The sequence below is a fragment of the Sceloporus occidentalis genome, unplaced genomic scaffold (genome assembly GCF_023333645.1).
Source record: "Sceloporus occidentalis isolate IW3139 unplaced genomic scaffold, rSceOcc1.0.p SCAF_2, whole genome shotgun sequence".
Classification (NCBI taxonomy): domain Eukaryota; kingdom Metazoa; phylum Chordata; class Lepidosauria; order Squamata; family Phrynosomatidae; genus Sceloporus; species Sceloporus occidentalis.
The window spans coordinates 248,509,980-248,536,435 of record NW_028316982.1 but is presented as its reverse complement, the minus strand read 5'-3'; the positions used below and the strand labels follow the sequence as shown (position 1 = coordinate 248,536,435).

Below are 26,456 nucleotides of genomic sequence, written 5' to 3'. Positions count from 1 at the left end.
ACATCACAACTCCTGAAACGTCCATGTTTTTCTTCTCTGTTCAAGCCAGGAAAACCAATCTGTGTCAAACTGTGCCCCAAGAGTGTTAACAATTTGGACAACACGTTTCCTAGTTTTCTTTTTTTATCCAAATTATAGTCCAAAGAACTCTTTCAGTCTTGCTTCTTGATGCAGTCTTTAACATAATGTTGTGCAAGTATGGGAGCAAATGAATCCCCTTGATATGCTTACCTGTCTCTACTGTCACCTCAGCTTTTGTAGACACTCTCAGGGCCGAAGGCCAAAAGGCAATGCTCAAAATGGAAAATGCATGTCCTTGTACACAAATCACCCCTGGAAAAGTCTGCTGCCAGAAATACTAACACTTTATAAAAGTGTTTATATATTTCAAATCCAGCACAGTCCAATACTTGCCATTCTGCTTCAGCACAACCAAAAATGTGGAATAAATTCCACAGTAATATTCTTGTGGTGGAACTTTCTCAATGAGACCAATTTGGAGAAGAAGTTTCATTCATTTCTTGAGTCAATTTTGAAACTAAACAATTTTGAAACTGAAGATTACTACAGGCATACCTCAGCTAACAAGGACTCTGATAGTGATGCTCTGGATAAGCAAAGCAATTTTATAAACCTGCCCTCCTCTACTCCTCCTCTGGGATTTTTTAGCAGCATTGGTACTGGGAAAACGATGGAGGCAGCATGGAGAGACTGGCTTTAAAGTTGGGTTGCAATGGAGTAAACAGTGCAATGAGACTTGAGCTGGGAAAGATCGGGGTTTTAGTCAATCCTGTGGTAGGAATACGCTCACAAAGCACCACCTACCATTAGGACCTCTTATTGAGCACAAGTGAACAGCAAAACAGTCTCACCAACTATCCCAGCATGATTTTATTTTTTAAAAAAAGCATAGATTGTAAGTTTGGCCACAATGGAAAACATAGAAGTGCATTCTCAAAGCAGCCTTCCAGTGGTCTCCAGAAGGTACAAAATGTTTTTGTTTACTTAATCAAGGTTTATCTGACCTGGTAATTTTATTTCACATTTCAAGTTGTTAGAGTTTTTAAAGGATTTGCAGAAACAGGCTGTTCTGCTCTTCTTTTTGGTGTAGGAACCTATCCTTATATTCCATGTTATTTCTTCCTCTGGTAACACGTTTTATCTTTTGTCTCTAATGCTTATTCACCAAACATGTAGTCACCCTTGAAAGGAGCATTCATTAAATTTGCAGGTGATTTTGGATCTGCCTTCCATGCTTCAGCCAAAGTGAGCTATGTACATCACTGAAGTTGCATCAGACCAAGTCAGAAATGCCACAACACCTTTGGTATCATCTGTCACATATTATACTGCTTTATGCATTGTAGTCAGCAGGCATTTTTTACCATCCAAATCATAACTGAATTTCTCTTCAATCAAGAGCAAAACTAACCTAGTGAAGATAGGCTTTCCAATTAACAGCACTTTCCACTCCTTTTTTCTCTTGAACTTTAAATGAGAAAGTCTCCACTTTTAGGAACAAGACTCAAAGCTACCAGTGGTTTCTCACCTCGTCGTCAACTCTTCCACTGCCATTTAATTTACAATATATAATTTTCGAGACAGGATTTTCAATTTCTTGGTAGACAAGGGACAGCGATACATTCCTAAGATCATGAAATACATTTAGCAACAGAACCTTGTTGTAGGAGTCACCTTCCATAAAACTGCAGCTCTGTGACTATATAGTTCAAATATTGACTGAACTGATTTTAAAGAATTTAGGCCCAAAACTTTAATTGCTTTTAACAGAAGTGATACAAATGCACTCAGACTGAGCAGTCGTTTGGATATTTTGTTGGTTTACTCACCTGTAATGGACCACACTATCACTCTATACCATTACCTTGTGCATCCTCTACATTTAATACTTCATTGTTATTTGTTGAAAACTGCTACTTTTCATCAGATGACCCAGGTAAGACAGATGATTTATATTGTCATTTAGTTGATAGCACATAATATTCACCAACATTTGGCTCTAAATGATGCATTTCATATGCTTTTACTTTTTAAAGCACTGAATGCTTTGCCTCAGTTTCTATATTAAAAGAACCAGATTTTTGAAAATCAAGATCAATTTATTTGTCCCTTTTTTGAAATCACTATTTGATAAAATCATTGAATACGTGTTGCTAACCCAAATCACTAATTTCATTATTTTTATTTCATTTCTAGGTGATATGCAGCCTAAGTGCAATGAAAGCCTCATGGCTATAAATTATTAATATCCTCCTTCAAGAAATGCAAAGCAATATACATTTATACACAATGAGCTATAGCTGGCAGTTTAATTTCACATGAGAAAGAAGATACAAATGCAGCTCTCTGAATTGCATCATATCAATTCCTATCAATATGTGTTGGCTTCAGTATGCATTTGATTTAAACCCATGTTTGCTGCTATACAAGTCTGATATGAAGCCAGCTGCAAATTAAACCATATAGTTTTAGGTTGCTCACTAAGAAACACGTACATGGCATTATCTCTTAATTGTAGAAATAGTGTCTGTTACCCAACCCAACTGAACAGACAGAACAACATTCTCAAAATGGTGGACAATGCAACCAAACAGCTCTAAAGCCATTAAACTGTTTGCTTTCACCAGCTTGTCTATATTTCGTCTTGTAGCAATGGGGGGATATATTTTTCCTTTCTTAATGTTTCTATATAGCCCCCTAATAAAGAACTTTTCACAGTTCTATCCTACTCGCCCATCAAATCTGTGTTTTAGGTGACACATACACTTTCTTTGCATATTAAATGGTTTCAGAGCCAACCTTTCACTCTCAGCTTCGCTGTATGACATATTTTATTCAAAATAAAAACACCCTACTGTCATCTCAGGGACCTGCTATCTGACAACAGTATGAGTTGTTTATGAACAATGGCTCTTTGCTTGGGTGGCAACAAAAGCATGATCTTTTTTTACAGAACATTCTCCTTTCTTCCCACTTGCCTTGCTCCCTGAAGAGAAAATAGGAGGCAAGATACAGAAGACACAAAAGGCTTTTTAAAAAAAAATCATGAGAAGAAAATGAAGTTGAAGATACTCAAAAATAAGATTATCAGAAATAAATAACAAGGACGCTGTCAAAGGAGAAAAAGATGTTAACTCATAGATTAACTCTGGTCAGGACAAAAATCAAAAACTGAAATGAGCATGAATGGAACTTAAAGCTTTATCAGGAGGGTATGTAATCTCCAATCTGGACAGTGCAAGTATGAATTTACATCAGGTGCATTGCTCTTTCATATCTAGCTACCAATTCCCACTGGGAAAAAAATCCACAAATGTGATGGCACTAATGTGGCTCTCGGATCAGGGAATGGCAAGCATGTCCCCAGGGCCATTTTTGTGGACCTGTAGGGCCATCATACATCTTTTTTGAATCTTTCTAAAATTCAAAATGCTAGGGAGATGTGGAGATTAATTTCGCTATGTTTTGGGGCCCTCTCAGGCTTATTAGGGTCCAGGTCCCTTGTTTAACCAAAATAAAATAAAATAAAATAAAGATCTCAATATTTTTTTTAAAATAAAAAATTAAAATCCAAAAATTAAGAGGTGGAGTGTGAATTGGGTATGTTTGTGCACAGCCCTCCAAGGTTCTCCAGGAGACCAAGATGATTCTTAATCCCTGTCAATAGTCCACACACACACACACACACACACACCCGCTAGCTGCTATGAGTCCCACATTTTACACAGCGGAGCATTTTGCTACACTGCCTCTGAATATCTCACAATGGAGTAGGAAGGTGGCCATCCAGGTCTTTAAAATGTCAACAAACAATATTGCACACTGGTCTTGTAAATGACACATACTACTTCATATTCTAACAGTTTCATTCTTTTATAGCTGAGGCTTCTGATTTTCACAGGTTTCCTCTTTGACGTGACTGTCTACTTGTGTGTGACTGTGCTCATCTCAACGGTCATGTGGCCAGCATGATGGAACAGAATGTAGTTATCTTCCCACCAAAGTGGTACCTATTTACCTACTTGCACTTTTACATGCTTTTGAATTGCTAGGTTGGCAGAAGCTGGCACTCCATCATATGGTCTTTGGGCTTCAAACTGCCGACATTGCAGTCCTCAGAATCTGCGTCTTAACTGCTCACCCACCATGTGCCTTTCTCAGGAAGCCGCATATAAAATGCATTTCACTGGAGGCTAATGTCAGGAATGACCAAGGCAAGATCATGGGATAAATGAAGGCACAAAGAAATGCTCTGTAACTAAAATCCAGGCGTACTATATGAACCAGGTCATTCATCATTCCCTCAATCTAAAATTCTATCTGTCACCTGTATTTTAGCATGACTTCAGTTTATTGGCCCTCATTTAGCCCATTATTGATTTCAAACAGTTCAGAAATTTGGATCACTGGAATTTAAGGGAGAAAGTAACATATGATTAATTGCCTTTGTATAATGATGGAAGTCCCAATGCTTCAGTGGTTTGTGTGAACATGAAAAAGAATGAGACAGAATAAAATTAAGTGGAATCCAAGCAATTATTTTTAAACTTGTAAACAGGGCGGGAGTAGGAATAAAATATTAGCAAGTTCCGCTGCCAACATCCACCTCTATCAGGAAAGTTAACATGACTGGTGGAAATGACAGCCACTAAAATGTCTAAGGCAACTAGATTGTGCCCTATCTTTCTATTGTTCATCAGTGTGAACAAGTGGGATGCTGTCTAAAAACCAAACAAGAGTGTAATGGATCCAGAAAATCAGTTTTATCCAGGTGAGTCTGAAGCAGTGCCACCATCAATTATTTTATCTCCCTGCATGAAAGCGATACACATATTCAAGACTAACTAGTAATTGGTGGCATGGTACAGCCACATTAAGGGAGCCAGTCACGACTCATCTCAAAAAAGTTATCAATTCTCTTAAGGGCTTCAGCAGCCTTTCCTGGTTAAGCTAGAACCAGCCAGGAAAAACAAGTATTTAGACCATAGGAAGGTTGGGTTGACTGTTACAGGAAACTGGCTCATGTTATAAACTGCAAGTGTAATTAAGCCAAATGAGAGTGATAAAGTAGGGCTTGTTCCAATGCAAATACTGTAAAAAGAAAGCCCACATTAAATAGGATGTTATTTTATCTGATAATCAACCAATATGCCACAGCAGGTTACCAAATGATCACCATAATCAGTGGGTAAATCATGTTAGTACACTTGGATCTTGTCTGTTGGCACTGCCACAATGTAGGTTTTACTACATGTTTGGTCAGATTCAGGCTGAATCTCTCCACATCATCTGGAACATTTGCAGAAGTATTTTCTTCATTGTAACTCAACATAACAAGAAATAATGCATAGTCCAACCAAAAAGGGAGAGAGAGCATAAAAACATTCCAGAGCATATAACCATGAAAACCTTAGTGCATGTTTCAGCGTAGAGATAATTTTATACTGACACATACACACATATATTAGTGTTCACAGACTACAAACTCAAAGAGGAAAATATATTTAAGGAATGGCTGTTTCCTATGCCATTATACTGAATCCAAATGCTACCTATGTACATAGTAGGATAAGGTGTTCACAATATGATTTCTAATATAGAAGTTTAAGAAACAATTATTTGTGGCAAAACCCAAAGGGAAAATTTAGTCTGACATTAAGGTTAAAAAATAACAAGATATTCGAAGAATTGTTGTAAACATTTCCTCATGTTTAAATTACAGTGGTGGAATTATAGCTGGTGAAATATTTGTAGTTTTCTAATACACGTTTGTTTCAGAAATAGAGGAGGTTGCATATACAGTGCACCCATATCATATGTGGGCGTGCCTTATGCAGCTTCCAGCGTATGCTGGAAGCCGTGCCAGAAGAAGCAGTGCCGCAGCCCAGAAAGAGTAATGGGGCATACGCCCATGGCACCACCATGCTGCCACAAGCACAAGCTCCGTTGATTTTAATGGGGCTCGAGCATATGTGGAATTTCCCTTACGCAGGGAGTCTGGAACGGATTCCCCGCATAAGGGAAGAGACCACTGTATAACTGAAATTGAAACAACAAACTCTGAAACAAAACAGTAAACTTTGAAATGGAAAATTTTATATACTGGCTGACTCAATTCATCACATGAAATTATAAACATTTTTGAATTCCATATGGAGTTACATCTGATGAAATATTTAAATTTCCAATACAGTGGGAATGCTGCATCAGCAGACTTACCTGCAGTTCTGACCACCTGCGGATCACCATGTCCCACATTATTCAATGGCAGTGATGTGAACCTACACATGCTGAACTGTGCTCCCTCACAACATTGCCATTGAATAATATATAGGTCAATCATCTTGATTTTTTTTGTATCTATGAGGGGACTCCAGACCCAAACCCCTGCCGATCTGAAGGGTCCACGGCACAATTCTGTATCAGAAATTTTAAAACGTGTGTGTGTGTGTGTGTGTAACTGAAACAGCAAACTCTCTAAGAGAAACAGTAAACCTTGCAACAGAAATGGTAAATTTCATGCACTGACTCAACTCATCACATGACATAGTATGATGTCCAGATTTAATGAGAGATTGCATTTAGCTCCCAAACTAGAATCTGTACCCAAGTGAAAAACTGGTTTTGCAAATAAAGGTTTAGTTTAATGTCCAAGTTGAACTTGATGATAGTGTTGGATGTACACTATGACACCGAGGCTCAAACCCAATTCTTAGTTCCAACTAAAATAAACTTTTCAAATACGTAGGATTTACTTATGCTGATTCATTAATCAGCAATCAATTTGCTGAGTCTATTCTAACTGGAACTAGTAATTGGATGTTGGCCTGAAAATTCAGTCTTTAAACATGTCTATTCAGAAGTTCCATTAGCACAATGCGACATAGTCCCAGGTAAGTATGATTGCATTCTTTGGCGGGGAGATCCACCTTTCCCAATTTGAAAAAGTTATGTATATATAAAACCTCATTCTGGACATAATTATGTCACAAAATAAACAATGCAAATGTAAAAGTGAAGAAGTCAAATACTGATACCAACTTTCACACTTAAAATGGCCAATTTAGAGTATGAGGTTCTGAAATACAGACACTTTCACCAGTGGAGTAAATAGAACTATTTCTGCCAAAATTTCAGTTTTATTTTAATGAATACCATAATTCCTGTTTTTGAAAGCAGCACATTTGTTGGATGCTTAGCAAAGTCCAAATTATAATTAGCATCTTCATATTTTGATAATGGGGAACCAAAATATATAAAATGGGCTCTTTCATACAACAGGTGATCTCTAATGCTGCATAGGCACAGAGAAATTCTCATGAAAGGACTCTGTGCCCTTCCAATCTTGGAACTCTGTATTCCAAGGACATGTATAGTGTGACCCTGGAGTAAATGCATGCATGCACACACACACACTTGATCTGACAGACATCAACATGTCCAGACTCACCAGGGCATCTTTTTTCTGGTCAAAAAGCATCCAGGAATGGCAATTCACACTTTAAATAAATTGATGACTGCCACGTCAGAAGCTGATGAATGGAGATACAATCCAGTTCTTTGTGGATTACTCCTTTGCATGCTCCAAATAATATGTTGCAGTACACACACACCTCCATACATATTAAGACCGCCCATTCTTTTACAAGTACTGATTGATTTCTGGTCATTTAGTTATGTTTTGCTTCTCATTTTTTCACAGGCTATTGCCTCAGAGGTTCCTCAACAGAAAACTGGTTTCTGGATCTTCTGCAAATACCCTACCTTTTGGATCCCTTCATAGAATCTTTCCATAAAGACATGTACCGTCAGGATATGTTTGCATTTTGATACACATATGTTTGTGTTTTGATTCAACAGCTTAGCTGTAAGTTGCCTTTAAACCTGTTGACAGTTTCTAGTTGAGCCGATTTTGAATGTCTGTGAGGTAAAGTCAACCGACTAAATATATTTTTGTCAACAGTAGAAGGTTGAAGCAATGTCTGATACAGATACCACAATGCAGAAGCATTTGAAGTTAAATACATAAAAATGTTCAGTATATATTGCAATGAATTGGAAAATGTCTGAATCTTGTAAAAGAAATGCTGCATAAAATGGATACACAATCTGACTGTATAATGAACTTCTTAATACAGTATATCCTATACAAATAGAGTATGTTTGTATCCTATACAAATACAGCAGCATACACGGGTGCGCCTTATGTGGCTTCCAGTATACGCAGGAAGCCACGCCGGAAAAACCCTGGCATGCCCAGGAAAAAGTAATTGGGTGTGCGTCTCCGGCGTGCGACTCGCAGTGTGCTACAGGCTCAAGCCCCATTACTTCTAACGGGGCTCGAGCATACATGTTTTTCCCCTTACGCCGGGGAGGGGGGCTGTTTTTCTTCTGCGTAAGGGAAGGGCCCACTGTATGACCTGAAGCCAATGGAAGTTATTAACTACAGTTGTCCCTCCATACTTGCTAGGGTTAGGGGAACAAGACCCCGTGAATATGGAAAAACCGCAAACAACAAAAACACTGTTTTTACCTGAGAGGACACCTCTCTAAGAATCTCTAGGTCCTCCAGTGCAACTCTGTGGTCAATGTCCAACATACACTGACCACAGAATGGCACTGGAGTAGCTACAAATGGTCTTTCAGTGCAACTTTTAGTTAAAGTTGACCACAGAGTTGCACTGGAGGACCTAGACAGTCCTAGAGAGAACATATTAATGAAATCCGTGAATAATCAAATCCACAAATATCAAATCCGCAAATATGGAGGGATGACTGTACTTAAAAATAGCTTTATCTCAAATCCTTAGCAGCATTATTTCACATACATACATATAGAGTCGCCCCTCTGTTTTCGCAGATTTGAAGTGTGCGGTCTCGATTATTTACGGAAGGGTGAGCCCCATTGGCTAAAATGCTGCACTTGGGGTATACGCTATTCAAGCCAATGAGGCTTGAATATATGTGAACTTCTGTTTTCAGGGGGGGGGGGTGTTTCCGGAACAAATCTCCGGCGAAAACAGAGGAGCAACTGTATATGCTGAATAAAAATGTTTTTGCAAGAAAAGATAGTAACATAAAGGCAGACTTCATCTGCTGGGCTGTGTAAGAATTATTTGATCAGTTATCCTGTAAATTTCCCTCTCATATTTAGATCCTGTATTGTACTAAAGAGTGATCCAAATTTTTCCATTACTGTATTTTCTACTTGGTAATAATACAATTTCAAATGCTGCAAGTATGCCATTTTATTTACTATCAAGATAAGTGTAAGATCTAAAACCAATGTGGCAGCACCATCACGTTGGAATATGTCTTTTCCTTTACTCCTCAAAGCATCCAAGAAACATAAAAAACAGTGTTGCTTCTGTCTTTGGAAAAAAAAAAGGCTCTGTTGAGTATTGGGGTGGAGGGCAGCTGCACAGTCCTATGGCTTTAAAATGTAGTTGTACAGCAGCCCTCCAAGTATGTGATCATTTTGCTATGCTAAAAACATTTGGCAACAAGCGAGAATAAAAATAAAACAATTCAAAAACAGAAGATACTTGGCCTCAAGTAGATATATAGAAAACATATAAAAAGTTAAGCTAATATGCTTTGCCAGCAAACAAACAGAAGTATAGAGGCATTAATTTCTACAACTAAGAACCTGGATCAGTTTTCATCCAATTTTATCATAACCAATATTCACCAGGAAAGGAAAAAATGCCACCAGCCCAGAATCAATGTGGAGATATCTCTTCGTTCATTTTATAGTGATAAAAACGTTGTCTCTAACATCAGGCCACAATATTAGCTTTGATCATGAAACTACTTAACCATGATTTCTCTTCCTCTGTTTCACTTCCACTTCCTTAAATAGTGAATAGTCTTATCAAGTCATCACAAGTAAAAATTAGTTAAATTTTACCACAAATACTGAAAAATCTTCCCCTTAAACACCAAGCTTATTCAGTATCACATTTTCTGCATATACCATTTTTTCCCATGACATAAAATTTCACTGCGTACTGTCCACCAGAATATGCAATTACCCATTATGTATAGCAGGAGCAAAATACAGTTAAGTCTTCCATATCCACAGATTCAACCATCCACAGACTGAAATAAAATTCCAAATAGCAAAACTTGATTTTACCATTTTATATAAGGGACACCATTTTACTAAGTCATTGTATATTTGAGTATCCACCGATTCTGGTATCTACTAGGGGTCCTGGAACCAAATCCCAGCATATGCAAGGGCCCTCTGTACTAGTATACGACAGAAGCTTACCATTTCTACAGATTCAACAAGTATTTTGCAAAACTGGTGTTCCTCATAATGTTTTTTGTTTAAGTATTACTGTATTGCATTCTCTTGATGCCACACCTTCATGCTAGAGAAATTCCTTTGAAAGTAGCAGGAGCAGCATTTAAATGAAGTGCACGACCGTAAGGATTTAGCCTGATGCAAAACCTAAATGTCAGATATTGCTACATCAGAAAAAACTTGAAGGCACATAATAACACCAACTAACTGTAGAGTAAGATTCCAAATCTCCTTTCATTTTGAAATATCTGTGTTACTAGTAAAAGGAAGCAGGGAATTTTCAAGGAAGGTGGTGTGCTGGGAAAATACAGTCTACTTATCAATCCTCTACAAAGGCAACATTGAATCTACAGAACAAAAGAAATTACCATTACTGTACAAAATAGTTTTAAAAACACGAATAACTGTTAAATGTAATAAATGAATATGATTTCAAAAGTTATCATTCATAATCTATTACTATAAAACTACATGTGAATATTTACTACTGAAATGTTTTTCAAGACTCAAATGTTTATTTGATAGCTGAACACAGAATACATTATGATGACAATCCCATTGCAACTCAATTTGTATACACTGGTAAAAAGTAACATTTAAAAAAAAAAACAGATCTGCAGCTTATTGGATGTTTCAACTGTTCTAATGCTGCACAAGCCTCAATATTTGTTTTACTGTATCCTGCAAGCTGACTTTTCATTTGCATACAATTACAATGGATAAAGATTTTTGTTTCAAAAGATAGGCATTATAATGAAAAATTAAAATGGTTGCTTACAATTAAAGTCAAGGACAGTATTCATAACAATGTTTCAGAACCATTTAAACTGATTTTATATTTCATAGTAAGTAAGTAAGTAACTCACAAGTATCACAGCATGGTCATATAATATTTTGTTGAAGTCACAAACAACTGACGTACAAAATGAAACACATTATTTCTCCTCTATGCTAAAGCCTATGAGTGAATACAAAAGTCTAGTTTACCAAAAAAAAATTATTTAATGACTACATTAACAATAAAACCGTTTTGAAAGTAACAGCTAAAATTTTAAAGGCATAACACCAGGTTGTCATTCTTTTTTTCCCAACAGTACAAAATAAAAAGTTTCAGTATCTGCGCCGCTTGTTAGGTCCTTCAAAGCTGCCCCCTGGGGTTCCTCTACCAAAGCCACCGGGTCCGCTATTGACGGCACCTACACCACCCATAGCTGGTTGAGGAGTTTCAGAGCCTGTCCTACTAACCATAGGTGAACCCATTTGTGGTGGGCCTCCTTGAGGGAATCTCTCAGAATGCTAGATTATGTCCATTTAAAACAAATTACCATTGGAATTACAACAAAAAATGGGGGAGTGGTGTTTTCATGAAGGTCAGCAGATAATCCAGCAGAATCGGGATGATACATAGAAGGAAGAAAGGAGCAAATAATTTTAGTCATTATTTTAAAAGTAAGCTAAAATATAAGCTAATTGTGACTACCAATGTATTAGGTTAATGGAATCAACTGTAAGGTAGACTAACCTGAGGTAATAGATTCATGAGTAAATTAGATTTAAATTTTAGTCAACAGAATAAAATTAACCAATCAAATGTCATCATCTCATTGTACATTCCGCCTCCAGGTTCCCATTTGATTCTACTCTTGTCCCTCCACATTTGCAGCTTTGACTTTTACGGATTTGATTATTCACAGATTTTAATAAGTTCTCTCTAGAAATATCTAGGTCCTCCAGCACAACTCTATGGTCAACTTTAACCAAAAGGACCTTCAGATTCCTACAGAAAACACTCCATTAGGAATCTGTAGTTACTCCAGCACAATTCTATGGTCAATGACTACAGATGTTGACCACAGAGTTGCACAGGACACAGAGATTCCTAGAGAGGTGTTCTCTCAGGTAAAAACATAGTGTTCTTGTTATTTGTGGTTTTTCCACATTTGTGAGGGTCCTATGCCCCTAACCCCAGCAAATGTGGAGGGACAAGTATACTTCTTTAAGCATGTAAATTTCCAGTTGAGGCATTAAGAACTTAATAAAATAAAATCCAGCTTATAAAAAAAGTATCTGCCTCCAATATATTTTAAACTATGACCAAATTTAAATTTTAAAAATAAATATCCTTATATAATCAGAAAAGCTAAGTTCACCAACTAAAATCATAAAGTGAAATCATATTTTCTTTTGAAACTAGATGTATCTTTAGAATGAAACACAGACATGCTTAGAATAAAGCAAATAAAATAAAGGAAGCAGTTAGTTTCGAGTAATTTAAGTCGAACGAATCTGTTAAGTATGACTAAAATCTGGCTCTAATCCATACATTTACGTAAGTATAATGCCATTATGAATATTGGCTCTCCAGCTGTCTTCACTGTTTTGTTTTCCTTCCTTCAGTTATAAATTATATAGACTCCCCCCGCCCTAAAAAGGGGGGATCAAGAATCACAAAGTTTTACAAAGGACCAGTGATTGAAAGATTAAAAATGCATGCATGGAAGGCAATTCTACTTGTTGCAGTGTGTGTGTGTGTGGTATTTTCAGCAGGTTCTGCTTTCTCTTCCTGACCATGCTGTCCTGAAACAGTTCTCCAAACCTCAGGAGTGGATTTTTAGGAGGGCAGCAAGGAAAACAGTAATTGGAAATGCCTTCATACCTTCATCCATAAATTCATGGACTAATGGTGCCATTGACTTAAAACAGGATTTTTTCGCTTTACACTAATTCTCTTTTCAGTATGCTCATTGTATATCAGGGTTGGATAGAATGTGGCCCATGCAGTACAGCTTCCAACACTCCCAGTGGTTTAAAAAAAAAAACAGCTGAAAGCACACCGTCTAGGGCCCTTACAATGCAAAGTAACCACATTATGAGGCCCATGCCTAATTCAGGCTTCAAAGGTCTTTTTCCAAATGAAACATGACTTTAGGCAACTTGATGGTTGGGGGGTGGGTGGGCTCCTGAACCTAAAATTGGCCAGGAAGGCTTCAAACAATGCAAAAGTGTCCGCACAACATAATAGAAAACAAACAGCTTTTTAAGTTACAAAACATTATGGGGTAGTCAGGAGGAGCTGAAGCCCTCCCAAGTCTAGCAGGGGCACAGTTTGCCCTTGGCTTACACAGGGGATCCATTCCGGACCCCCCCCCCCCGCGTAAGCCAAATACCGTGCATGTTCAAGCCCCATTCAAGTGAATGGAGCTCGTGTATGCGGCAGCACAAGGGCGCGCCCCATTCATCCGAATGGGACGTGCCGCCCCTTGCGCTCCCGCACAGCTTTCAACATATGCTGAACGCCGTGTATGACGTGGGCGCACTGTACATGCAGTCCTCAAACATATAATAGGTGCCCTTCCTGATCTACATTTTTGCATTTGAAATACAGTGGGACCTCAGTATCTTGCCATCCGCAGATTTGAGCATCCGCGGACAGCAAGCTCACGTGTGCACATAGCCATGCCGCCATCGGGAACAACTGCACTGAAGTCCTCCCACCCTCTCTTTTCCTTACGTCCTCCCTCCCTCCCTCCCTCCCTCCCTCCCTCCCTCCCTCCGAGGCTTCTGCTTCAGGCTTGGCTTCAGGCACAGTTCAGAGGCAAAGTCTAGAGCCCCATCAGCCAGAGAGAGCCAGAACCAGCACTTGTGTCTTGGAGCCTCCCTCACCCCAGACCCAAAGCCCAGGACAGAATCTCCAGGCTCTCAGTCCCAAGCCTCCAGCCTCCACCTCCAAACAGCCCTCAAAGCCAAGGCCAAGGTAGAAGCCTCAGAGAGGAGGGAGGGGGGGAGGACTTCAGTGCATTTGTCCTTAATGGTGGCACAGCCACATGGCCATGCTGCCATTAGGGACAATGGGACTTGAGCATCTGCAGATTTTGGTATCCCCAGGGGGGTCCAGAACAGATCCCGCACACATACCGAGAGCCAACTGTTACTAGAAACGGGGGGGGGGGGGGGGACATTTTCAAATAGACAAGGTTGTATATTGGGTTTGCCTGCAGGCAGAACAAACAATGTTAGTACAACGAATTCTCCTCTCCCTCCCACTACCCACTATACCCCAGATCTGCTTGGGAGACCCTGTAAAGCAGATATGAGGGACAGAGGGAGGGCAGAGTCAAGAGGAGTTCTCGTTGTATGAAGTTTGTTTGCATGACACAAATATTTAGAACAGTTGCTTATTATAAAAATGAGGGAGTGTTGGAGACATTGATAGATAAAAATAAGGAGTACAAGAAAGTACAGTCATTTCTATTTTCTTCCTCAAGAACAAAATCTACATTTCAATTAACTGATACTGAGTTGTCAGTCTCTTCTGAGAAGTCACTTTCATTGTCAGCAATAGTCCACATACCCTAGACTGGCCCCATTAGTTAAAACTCAGCAATTTGTTGTGACAGAAAATGCCACTGTTTGAGAAACAAATCTGGTTCTTTGTGCAAGTTAGTATTAATCCTTCAGTTTGCAATATAGATTCTTCTTCTTATGGTAGAAAATATTTGATGCATGGTAACAAATGAAACCCTTTTTATGATGGGCAAAATGTCCTCTTCTCCTGTTAATATCTGGTTCTTCTATAAGAAGGTTTACAGAAAAGGGGCCACCTGCCTATTTCAATATTTGGTCCATGCCACAGTGGGTTTATTAAACTAGTTATCATGTGACATGTCTTATGTAAAAAAAATACCTGGGCCTTTGTTATTTCACTGCAATAGTTTTACTGCATTTTATACTTGCTTAAACTTAAGAAAGAACTTGTCTCTTCAAGGAATGGGAGCTGATACAGCAAAGTAGAACAAGTGAAGGTCTATTTGTATTTACAATTACTCTTATTACATAAATATCTTTTCTTTGGTACTCAAGCTATAAGATGGAATTCTAGACTGCTAAAGCAAAGATAATGAAAGCTCTCTTTTGTCTTTGTATGTTTAAACTTGGTCGCATCATGTTTCTTTCTTAAGTAACCAAATGTTGAAACAACACTAACCTTCAGAAAATCTGTTCCTAACATTCAATCACTCAGGAAGTTTTACAATTACAACCTGATGTGTCATCAGCATGGTAATTAAACTTATTTTTCAAAAACAATATTCAAAGATATCTTCACACTATTTATCATTTCAGTTCATCACTTACTCATATATGCATACCAGCCCCTTATTATAAAATGAATATTTATTCTCAGATATTATTTGTCTATAAACGTCATATACAGCTGGTATTTTGTTTTTCAGGGGAAGCCAGTTTTTGTGTACAAGTAGGCAATAAACTGTCCATTAATAGCTATTCTAAATACAAGGTTCACAGAAAAGGATCTGAAATGTTAAAACTTGCTTACACTGGAAAATGATTTTTGACAAATAAATTTGTGTAAAGAAATTTTATGTAAAATGACCAGTAGGAATACATTATTTTTCAGTAGCAAAGGAGTAACTCAAAGGTCCTGCTGCTAACCTGCTGTTAGTGTGAAGTTATCCTTGAGGAAAATAATTGTGCCATGATGAACCAGAAGGGGAAAAAAATAACTATGATACATTACCACAGCTCCATTATCTGGCATCATTGGGGTTCCAATGTTTGCAGTTCCTTCTGGCCCCATGGAAGGACCAGGGCCCATTGCAGGGCCAGGCAACGTTCCTCTGTTGTTCATATTCATAGCCATCATTGGAGGTGGAGGAGGAGGACCTTGCGTTCCAGCAGGTGCTGGGCTAAAGGCATCTATGCAAAACAGTCTACACTTAGAGCCATCCTAACTGAATTTTAGAGAATTAAAAAGTTACAAGTAAAAATTATACATAACATCCATTACTTGAAATAAATTATCTTTATGCTTTGAGACTGTACATTTACTCACATTCTCTGGTTTTAAACAAGAGTTAAAGAAAACTGCCACCCAAATTAAATCTGCACTTTTCAAGTTTGTTTATTCTTCAAAGAGAATAGCTAACTTTCTTACGTAACTGCAGTAACTTTCAAGTTGTCCCCAATTCAAAGAGCCCCAGTGCTGATGTATGCATTTATATGTTAACCTTCCCCCCCCCCCGCCCCACCAATAACACCAGTTACCATATCCACATTGCAAGTGGCTAATAAAACTGACATTTTATCATCCTTTCCCGTGTATTATAGAAAACTGAGCTTGGGGCAGTGACAACTGGAAGAAGCAGACAAAAACCCAATGCATAAGTCATTTGGGAGCACAATGTGTCATAGTAGACTTATCTGTAATACAATTTTTAAAACCTTGCAAAACTCTCTAAAAGTTTGAAAATGCCTACAAAATAATACTAAATTATGAGCTTTACGTTGTAACTAAAGGTACAGAGGAAAAAGGAATGGCAACTGAATGCAGTCCACTAGAGACATTTATATTCAAGCAATAGGCCATTTACTTTTGCTTTACAAGGCATAGTGTTAATTTGATATGTTTTTCACTCAAAATCTAAAAGTAAATCCATGACACTCTGAACATATTGCAGTTATATTCTAAAAGCTAACACATTTCCTTATAAAATAAATTTCACATTAGACAAATGGTAATGCTACTGAATCTGCAATTTCTGCAGGAAAAAATATTTTAAAAGCACATAATCTTAAACAGTTCTAACATTGTTCAAATGTGTAATTTAAGATTTTTCCTAAATAATCACTTTATACACTTTTTTTACATGAGTCCGAATACCAACCATGATTTAGTGATAAGCACTAAGGCCATGAACGTATAATTCTGTTATCCATGGTTTGGTACTATATTATACTATTGATATGCATAATTATACAGTTTCTAAAAAAGACTGTTCAAAACAATATGCAGCAAAGCTTATTTAAAATACTAAGAATGTAGGTGGGGTAGAAACTGTGTATGAACACTGCAGAAAAAAAATTATCAATAAAAAAATGAAAGCCTTCAGAAGCAAAGAATTTGTCATTGCAAGTAGCAAGAGCAGGACAATGGATAGCTCTCACAGGAGAACATTCATCAATATTGGGACTATCATAGAAAAAGCCCCCAGTTTGTGCAAGCTAACCCATTTTCCACACATTAATTTTGAACTAGCACTTCATTTGTAATGCACATCAATTGGATTGAGCTGCTGCCAACAGTACTGGTAATTTCTCCTCATTCCTGAAGACCTTATGCAACTAAAAACCTACTCCAAATAGCTGGAAACCCCTGGGAGCAGGCTTTTGGCACCAAGTACTGTAGCAGGAAAACGGACCCTGATTCCCTTATCATTAGGGGAAAAAAGTACACTACTTGATTACAAATGTAGAGAGGCCCATACCAACAGAAATATTTCCAGAAAGCATTAGGATGAGGTGGTATAGGGGTGTAAAGGTCAGGAAATCATGAGCAGGATCAGACTCACAGATCTTCTCTCAAGCACAGATCATTCACAACATCAAAGAAACTGGCTTCATTCAAGAATAACTTAAGCTTGTCTATCACTGATTTCTCAAAGTGGCCAGAAAAGGGTCTCTGATGATAGCACAATGATTGGTAAGCACCAGGGGGAGGACATGCACTTAGCAACAGTTAAAGCCTGAAGCATGAAGATGGAATGCGACAAATGCTAAAATTCAACTTGGGATAAATGTATCTGATGTAGCAACCAACTTGGGATAAATGTATCTGATGTAGCCCAAAATTAGACACTTTTGTGGTTTTTAAACATATACAGGTTGAGTCTCCCTTATTTGAAATGCTTTGTACAAGAAGTGCTTTAGAATTCAAAATTTCTTTGGATTTTGGAGTATCTGTATCTGCATATACATACATAATGAGATATCTTGGCAATAAGACCCATTTCTGAACACAAAACTCATGTGTGTTTCATATGCAAAATTATTTAATATTTTAAATAATTTTGTGCATGAAGCTAAGTTTGAATACACTGAATCACCAGAAAGCAAAGGTTTCATTATCTCACCCATGAAAAAGTTTTGTTTTTCATGTATTTCAAAATTCCAGTAAGGGAGACTCAACCTTTATTACCGACTTTTAAAGTACATTATCACAGAAGTATTTTATAGTTAACTTCTTAACTGTTTAAGGAGCTAAAATGCTTAATTGTACTTTTGCTGTCCATCATGTTTCTGATTAAGACTAGGACCTTCAATAAACAATAACATATCCAAGAGGTCAAACCAGGATATTACACAAAAATAACTTAATAAAATTAAACTCCTCCCTGTACTAGATACATACTACATTTTGCTAGTCTCCAGAAAGAATTATGAAAACAAAAGTAAACACAGGAACCTCTACCATACAATCAATATTTATTATGTCTGTATTTTCCAATTTGTAAATCAAAGATGGTTACACCTAAAATAAAATTTTACTGGAAGTTATAATTTACTAGACATGAGATTTATTACAAGAATATTTAATACTAGTGAGTACCATGTACAGTCTCAAAAAAGTTAAGAAAAATAGCCTTTTGCTTCAGATCCCTACCTCCCATGTTTAATGCTCCACGTGGACCCATATCACCCATTCTCATTTCCTGTTCTCTCTGTAAATAAACATAATTTCCATCATCAACCTATCACTTATTGCTTTAACATTTCCATTGCTTCAAGAATTGAAAAGACTTTTCCAGTGATTTAAAAAAATATTTGCATAAAGTCAAAAGAATTCAAATTCTTTAAAAACAAAAGACCAAAAATACTCATATAAGTCCTACTCTTAAGACCAGGAATCTCTTCAGAAATTATCCAGTCCACAGAAGAACTCTAGAGAGGTTCTCACGTTTGCCACTGTTCTCCCCCTCTAGGGCTAGAGGAGCAAGATATAAATGCATGAGTATGAATCTCTCCTGATCTCACCTATGGCAGTATCTGAGGTGCTGATAATGTCTGAACTGTCCCTATAACTCAGGGGTAGGCAACCTGCGGCCCACGGGCCGGATGCGGCCCGGCAAGGCCTTGGTACCGGCCCCAGCCCGGTCCTGCCGCCGATTGCCGCCGGAGCCTTTGGCTTCTCGCGTGAGGGCATGGGGCCTTTGGCCTATCAGGAGGAGGCGGACAAGGGGGGGCAAGCGGCAGGCAAGGGGGGCAATTGTCTATAGAAGCCTCCGAAACATGCATTTATATTAACATTTTTTTAAAAAATCAGCAAATTTTTTTGCGTGTCCTCAATTTTTTTTAAAAAAAGTGTCCTCCATTTGAAAATTTTGTCCCACATTTGTCCCGGTTTATTTATTTATTTGATTCTTTTAAAAATTATTTAATTATTTATTTTTTGGCTTTGGCCCCCCAGTTGTCTGAGGGACAGCAACCCGGCCCCCGGCTCAAAAAGGTTGCCTACCCCTGCTATAACTGGTTCATACATTTGACTGCAGCCTCCACATACCTCAACTGGTATATTTCTGACCTATGGTGCACAAGCATCCAGGGCATTATGGATAATGTCTAGTCCAGAATAGGAAGAGATGAACAGAATATAAAATATTATTCCTGCATCAAATTATTTTCTGAAGTGGGAGGACACAATGCAATGACTAAGGAGGCAGCAGTTATTTATGTGTATATCAGTTTAAATTGTTAAAATGGTGTCACAATTTGGAGCCTGATCAAAGACAGGCACGACAATCATGAAGTAGTCACATAGAGACCAGAATCAAGTATATTCATTGTCCCTAAAGGAACATGAAAGTATATAGTGTTGTTTATACCACCGCATATTTAGTATTACAGTGAATCTTAATTATAGTACATAATGTGATCATGTGCAGTATTAATACTGCTTAATGAGTTAATGAGTTAACATATCAGATAGGGAGAGGTTTTGCATAAATCCAAGAATTTAAAATAATGATTATATATAGATATTAATATTCAAAAGTAATTTCTGGTTAGCAGCAACAGGAGTAAATCTTGCCATAAGATAAATTAGGAAATATTTATCTGCCAGGAGACTGTGCAGAAAAAGAATGGCTTCACCCAATAGGATTCAAGCCAGCAAATTTCTTTGGAAAATTGGTAGGGCTGGGTCTCCCTCATTTCTTCTCTTCAAACAACTTTTCAGATACATGTAGGAAGACAAGTTACTTATGAGAAGTAAGTCTAATAGGTGTTTAGAATACATTTTAACCAAGATGTCAATAAGGCTTATGGGTCTACAGTTCTTGGGGTACCCCTTGTTGGCTTTTTTATATATAGGAACAATGATGGAAAGTTTCCAACCAGACAGGAAATGTCCTGTGTTATTAATAAAAGTAAATAGACCAGCCAAAACAGGAGCCCACCAGTCAACACAGGACTTGAAGATTTCTGATGGGAGATCTTCACCTGGCGCTTTGACTTCAAAGAATGTATGGTGTTTTTAGTTTCAGACACTGTGACTGGGGGCCACAGAGGTACCTCTGCTAGGGATTAATTTTAGTTAATTTTATATGAGTTTTTAGGCGTAATCAATTTTTTATCCTTGTATGTATTTAGATATTCTAACATTAGATTTTTTATTATGTATTTTGTACTTTGTCTTCTATTGATATGGTCAGCTGACTAATCAATAAAATTTGTTGTTGTTGTTGAGAAGTAAGCCTGTAGATTTATCTAAAAGTTGCCTTTAGATAACACTGGGGTGGACACATATGCTACAAACCATATGAAACCATTCAGTACACAGCCACATTGATTGTACAATTAGGTATCAGACTACTATGGCTGGGTCCAAGCATCGTTAAAAATAAAGGGTTAATCCAATTACTAAAATCAAGTACACAGAATAGCCTTAATGCAGCAATATATACCATATGCAAGATACGCCCCCACGAGGGAACATCATAATTTTAGGGAGAATTTAGGGGAGAGAAGGAAAATATCACAAAACTACCAACAGAATATGATGAGGCAAACAGTAAGACAGATGTTGTTGGCTATTGACCCTATGAGGTTTTTAAATAATTCAATAGATGGATTATGCAAAGAAATTTAGATGAGAGTAATTACAAACAGTGGTACCACATGTAGTACTTATAGATAATATACAATATTTCTTTGTGACCAGAATGGCTCCTGAGGTAGTTTATATAATAATACAGTAAGAAACCCAATAAAACTAACATGTAACAACACAAAATACAAAAGATAGTTATTCAACCACCAAAATGTTTTAAAAACTGTTAAAAGTCAAAGAGTAAATGTCAATAGATTCTTTAAAGACAGTAAAGAAACTTACATACACTTTCACCATACCAGAATGAAAACCTAAGAAGATAATTAATGTGATCTATGATCAATGTTGCAAATTAACATTTAGGAAATCAAAAGAAAGGGACAGTGTAAAGTGTCAACTGTGAGTGAATTAAGCCATTGCCATACTGTTTGAAAATTATCAGTCCTTTGTTCCACAGATGACAGATTATACAATTCAAGAAACTGCAATAGAATTAAACTGTTTAGTTCTGCTTTCACTGAAGTAATTAATCAAAGAACGATTTAAACAGCCAAAAGTCTTGTACGTTCTTTCTAGATCCTGTTTACAAACAGTAAAATTGTTAGCACAGATCAACAAAAGCAAGTATTCACAAATACAAGAAAATGTTGTGCCATAATTTTATACAGAAATAGAGATATTTAAGGTCCACATCAGTTTTATTAATATTAACAGAACATGAATGTCTGCAGTACTAACATAACATCATGACATATATAAGGTGCTCCAAGCTATGCCAATTCTCCAGGTCACTTGAGTTAAGTACTTAGTAAAACAGCATGTGATAACTAACTAGACTCCTCAAAAATCCAGGCAAATATTTCCATATCAGGTAAATATACCTTTGAAGGGAAAGTATTTTGCTTTTTTCCTTATCTTGTCTGCAGAACAAATTCAACACTGCCTTGCTCAGTTGATGATTTTAGTTATGTCCCAGAGATACCAAAATCTATTGAACATATTAAGACATGATAAAGAACCCCCAGCTTGCATTCTGCATCGAGGATGCTGGACTACCCTTTTATAATCTCTATTATTTACCATGAATTATCAGCAATAAGCATGTTCCCCTTCTTCCCTCTCCCAGTGCAACAGGGTTAGTATGAAGCATCCCTTGGTGCCAACTGAAACTTTTAAAAGGTTTATCGCACAACAGGGAATGGGAGATGGCAAAGTTCTCTGCCTCCCAATTCTGTGTCCCCCCCCCTTCAAAAATTTTATTCTCCCACTGCAATCAGAATCTCTAAGATTCTCCTTTTGTTTCCTGATGGTTCAATACACATACAGAGAGAAGGTTCATGATTGGGCATGCATACATAGGTTAGGATGAAGTTGTTTCATTCAGAACAAATCCTTCTTGCAAGTTTTCTAATCAGCTGCTGATACAGTCACTGTAGCTGAGATTTTAGTGTCAGACTGACTTGGGAGATCCAGTTATTAGTCCCCAAAGAGCCCCAATGAAATGCAATGCATAACCTTAGGCCAGTCACTCTCAGAATGATCTACCTACCCCACAGAGTTCTTATGAGGATAAAGTGAACAGGAAGTAGTGATTCTTGTGTATCACTTGAGCTCACTGAAGGCTATAAAATATATTAAAATTAAGCATAGTTTGAAATGGTACAGAAAGAATGCATCAAATGACAAAAGGAACCAAAAATGTACTTGCTACACATGTATTCCAAAACATGCTTTTGACATAAAAAGTAATTTTTGATGCATCTTGTATCATTTGCTTTTCAACAAACTAATAAATTCAATGCATGTAAAAATCAACTTAATGCAGTTTATCTGTGGGAGGTTTCTGTGTTGAACTTCTTTATCAATTATTTATAAGGACAGATTGCTTCTGCAGTGTCATGTATCGCCTGGTGGTCATTTTTCCAGTCCTTTAATGTTGAGAATGCATCACAGCCTCACAAATCACTTGCAAGTCATGAGTTTGAAGTATTCTTAAATTCAGCAATACATCAGATCAGTATTATGGCTGTAGCCATCAATACTGACACTGAACTGTTTACTACTGTTCAACAATTTCGAACCAAAAACTTCTTAGCTGTGAGATCTTTCCCCTGCCCATTTACCTAGTATACCCTAATACAAGACATTAAAAGAAAACCAAAGATTTATAAGTTGCCTTCTAGTGAGGAGCCAAAAGCATAAAACAATGAAGAAAATACAGTAAAGGACAATTACACTTTAAAGGAAAAGAGGAACAGAATATCTGAAGAGTTAGGCAAAAAAATCTACCTTGAATGCAGACACCCTACAAATAAACATGAGTTCAAAAGAGGAGACTAGTGTCAGCTACATCCCACAGTTTCTGGACATTTTTAAATACTGCAGTATTTCCTCCAACTATAAATGCATTTAGCCACAAGCCCATACCCTCCCCACCTGCCACCCCCAAATCAGTCTCACAGTTTTTTCCAGTTGCAGGTTTGGAAATGAAGTTGGCTACAATCCTGTTTCAAACTAAGCAAGTAAAAATCAAAAACAATCATTATTGTAATAGCAGTGCAGACATCATATGGATCTACACAATGGCAGCAACTGATAGCTGGAGGCAGTCAGAACATGAAGCCCAAGCCTAAAAAGTCAGGATTCAACACTGCAACAATATTAATTCAAAATATCATAGCATTTATCTTAGGTATTTTAATAAATGAGTGCTTCACACAATCACTGCATTGTGAAGATGAAGAGCTAAGGTTGAAACAAAGACAAATTGAGATGGGACGTTCTAAGTATTTCTTTCAAACCATCTCTTAAAATATGGCAATAAAATAACTGATTATGCTCCACATAATATTTTAGATCTTTATTGTTGACTTGGTAATTTCATTATAATCCCAAAAAACTGTGACGTTGAAACATAGGAGATTACTAAAGAACTACTCATTGCACAGGTGAGGCAGAAAGGATTCGATAGAGGCTTTGCTACATTTTAAAAAAAAGAACAAGAGTGCTGAGCTACAATTGCTGCGCAAAGGAATTCATCTATCAACATGCAACAATGTTGATAGCATCTTTACTTACAAAATGTCAATTAAAAAGCACTCAAAGTAAAATAAAACAGTTATGTTGGTGATACAGATATCCTCAAAACTATGCCTGCAAAAGAAATACTACATTACCTAAGACAACAGAACACCAGTAAAAAAATAATTCCGTTCAGTTAAAAAAAAAATTCACTATATATGGAACTCAAAATATCCTCTGAAATTTGCACATATTTGCAATTTAGTAAATCACATGCTAAATCAGTATGTTTTCCTCATAGACATTTGTCTATGACAAAATGTACCTTCTTAAAAGAAAGAGGTTAATTGCATACATACTTATTACATAATATTTAATTTTGAGCATATATTTTTGTACATAAATAATTTTCAGTGTAGCCAACTAATGAAAGCCCATCTTTCCAAGCAACATTTTGCAAGAAGCTGAAATGTTAGCTCTTTAAAGAGAAATCATTCATTTCACTCACCCTAGAGAACTAGAACAGCAAAAATAAACATAAAATCAGAAGTATATCGTGATAGGTTCCCCTGGTCCAGGAATGACGGTGGTTCCACCTGTCCTAAACGGGGTCACGCTCTCTGTGAAGGACTCCGTGCGCAGTCTGGGGGTGCTTCTTGACTCGTCCCTTCACCTGACTGCTCAGGTGAATGCGACGGTCAAGAGCACCTGTTATCAGCTTCGGCTTATTCGCCAGCTGCGCCCATACCTGGCCCAGAGGGACCTTGAAACTGTGGTACATGCCCTGGTAACCTCGAGACTGGATTTCTGCAATGGACTCTACATGGGACAGCCCTTATACCAAACCCGGAAGCTTCAAATGGTCCAGAACATGGCTGCTAGGCTGGTCACTGGCACGTCCAGGGCCAGCCATATAACACCGGTTTTAAAAAACCTCCATTGGCTGCCCATTCGCTTCCGGGCGCAATATAAGGTGTTGGTGATGACCTATAAAGTCCTAAATGGCTTGGGCCCAGGATACCTGAAGGACCGCCTCTCCCCGTACATTCCGCCTCGCACCCTCAGAACATCTGGGCAGCAACTACTTAGGGTTCCCGGGGCGAGATTATCCTCCACCTCTAGGAAGTCCTTTTCCATCGCCGCCCCGGCCCTTTGGAACACGCTGCCCATAGAGCTCCGCTCAGCTACCTCCCTGGCCCAATTTAAACGGGATTTGAAAACCTACCTGTTTCAAATAGCATTCCCCGATTAAGTCCTTATAGGCCCCCCCGCCGCACAGGCTGCACAGGCAATGGATTGGCTAACCCGGGGGCTTTTGCTTTTGTTTTTGTTTTTTGTTTTGTTTTGATTTTGTTTATTGTGTAATTTATGTAATTTTTGGTATGGTTTTAAATTGAATATTCTGTATTTTAACTGCTGTAAACCGCCCTGATCTTACGGAAGGGCGGTATACAAATAAAATGTTTATTTATTATTATTAAGTAGATCAAAGTACTTAATTAAATGTAAAAATTCAAAATGTTCTGGGATTTGTAGTATTGTGAGACATTTTTAGCCTTCTCCATCAGAGAGTTCTGATGATACAATAAACTACAACTCCCAGAATTCCACAGCAATGACCCATGGCAATTAAAATGGTGTCAAACTGGATTATTTCTGAAACGTGGAGGCAGCCCAAATAAACTGCTTCTTTGTGGTCTCCAATCTGATTAGACCAAGTGTCTTAACTGAATTTACAATACAACAGCTTTTTCATAGAATAAGGTGAATATCTGCTATATAGTCCCAGCACACTTTTAAGTGAGGTCATGGCAAATACTAATATAAGTACTGTATATGAAGTATTCTTAACTAATTTACTGCATTTAAGCATAAACATCACAATTAACCTGAGACTCAGCATGAATTCATGAGCAATACAACCTTGCTTTCAGTCCAGGTCATGTCTTTTGCTAAAATAATTGTCCAAACAGCTTAATGGACCTCTGATCTAGGACCTACCAGGAATAGTCAAATATGAGCAAACAGAAAAGGCCAAAACCAGATACTGTGAAAAAATCACTGCTACAGTTGTAAAATAGAAGAACGTTGGTTTGATAACCCAAAGCCTCATACAATGCATATGGATCAGATAAATATATTAGTTAGCATGGACTTGAAACAGAAGAGGCTGGATAAAATGCTCTCTGTACTCTTTTC

At 37.6% G+C, this 26,456-nt stretch overlaps 1 protein-coding gene across 1 annotated transcript in view; it reads right to left on the bottom strand.

Annotated features, from left to right (window-relative positions):
- Window positions 1-10,842: 10,842 nt before the first annotated feature.
- LOC149319956 (paraspeckle component 1) overlaps window positions 10,843-26,456 on the bottom strand; it is a 40,738-nt gene continuing 25,124 nt past the window's right edge. Inside the window, exons 7-9 of the mRNA XM_089512658.1 lie at window positions 18,792-18,849; window positions 15,870-16,048; window positions 10,843-11,629 (exon numbers count right to left, since the gene is read on the bottom strand). Of these exons, the coding sequence (XP_089368784.1) occupies window positions 11,444-11,629; window positions 15,870-16,048; window positions 18,792-18,849 (423 nt within the window). The 3' untranslated portion in view covers window positions 10,843-11,443. The remainder of the gene's footprint in view (window positions 11,630-15,869; window positions 16,049-18,791; window positions 18,850-26,456) is intronic.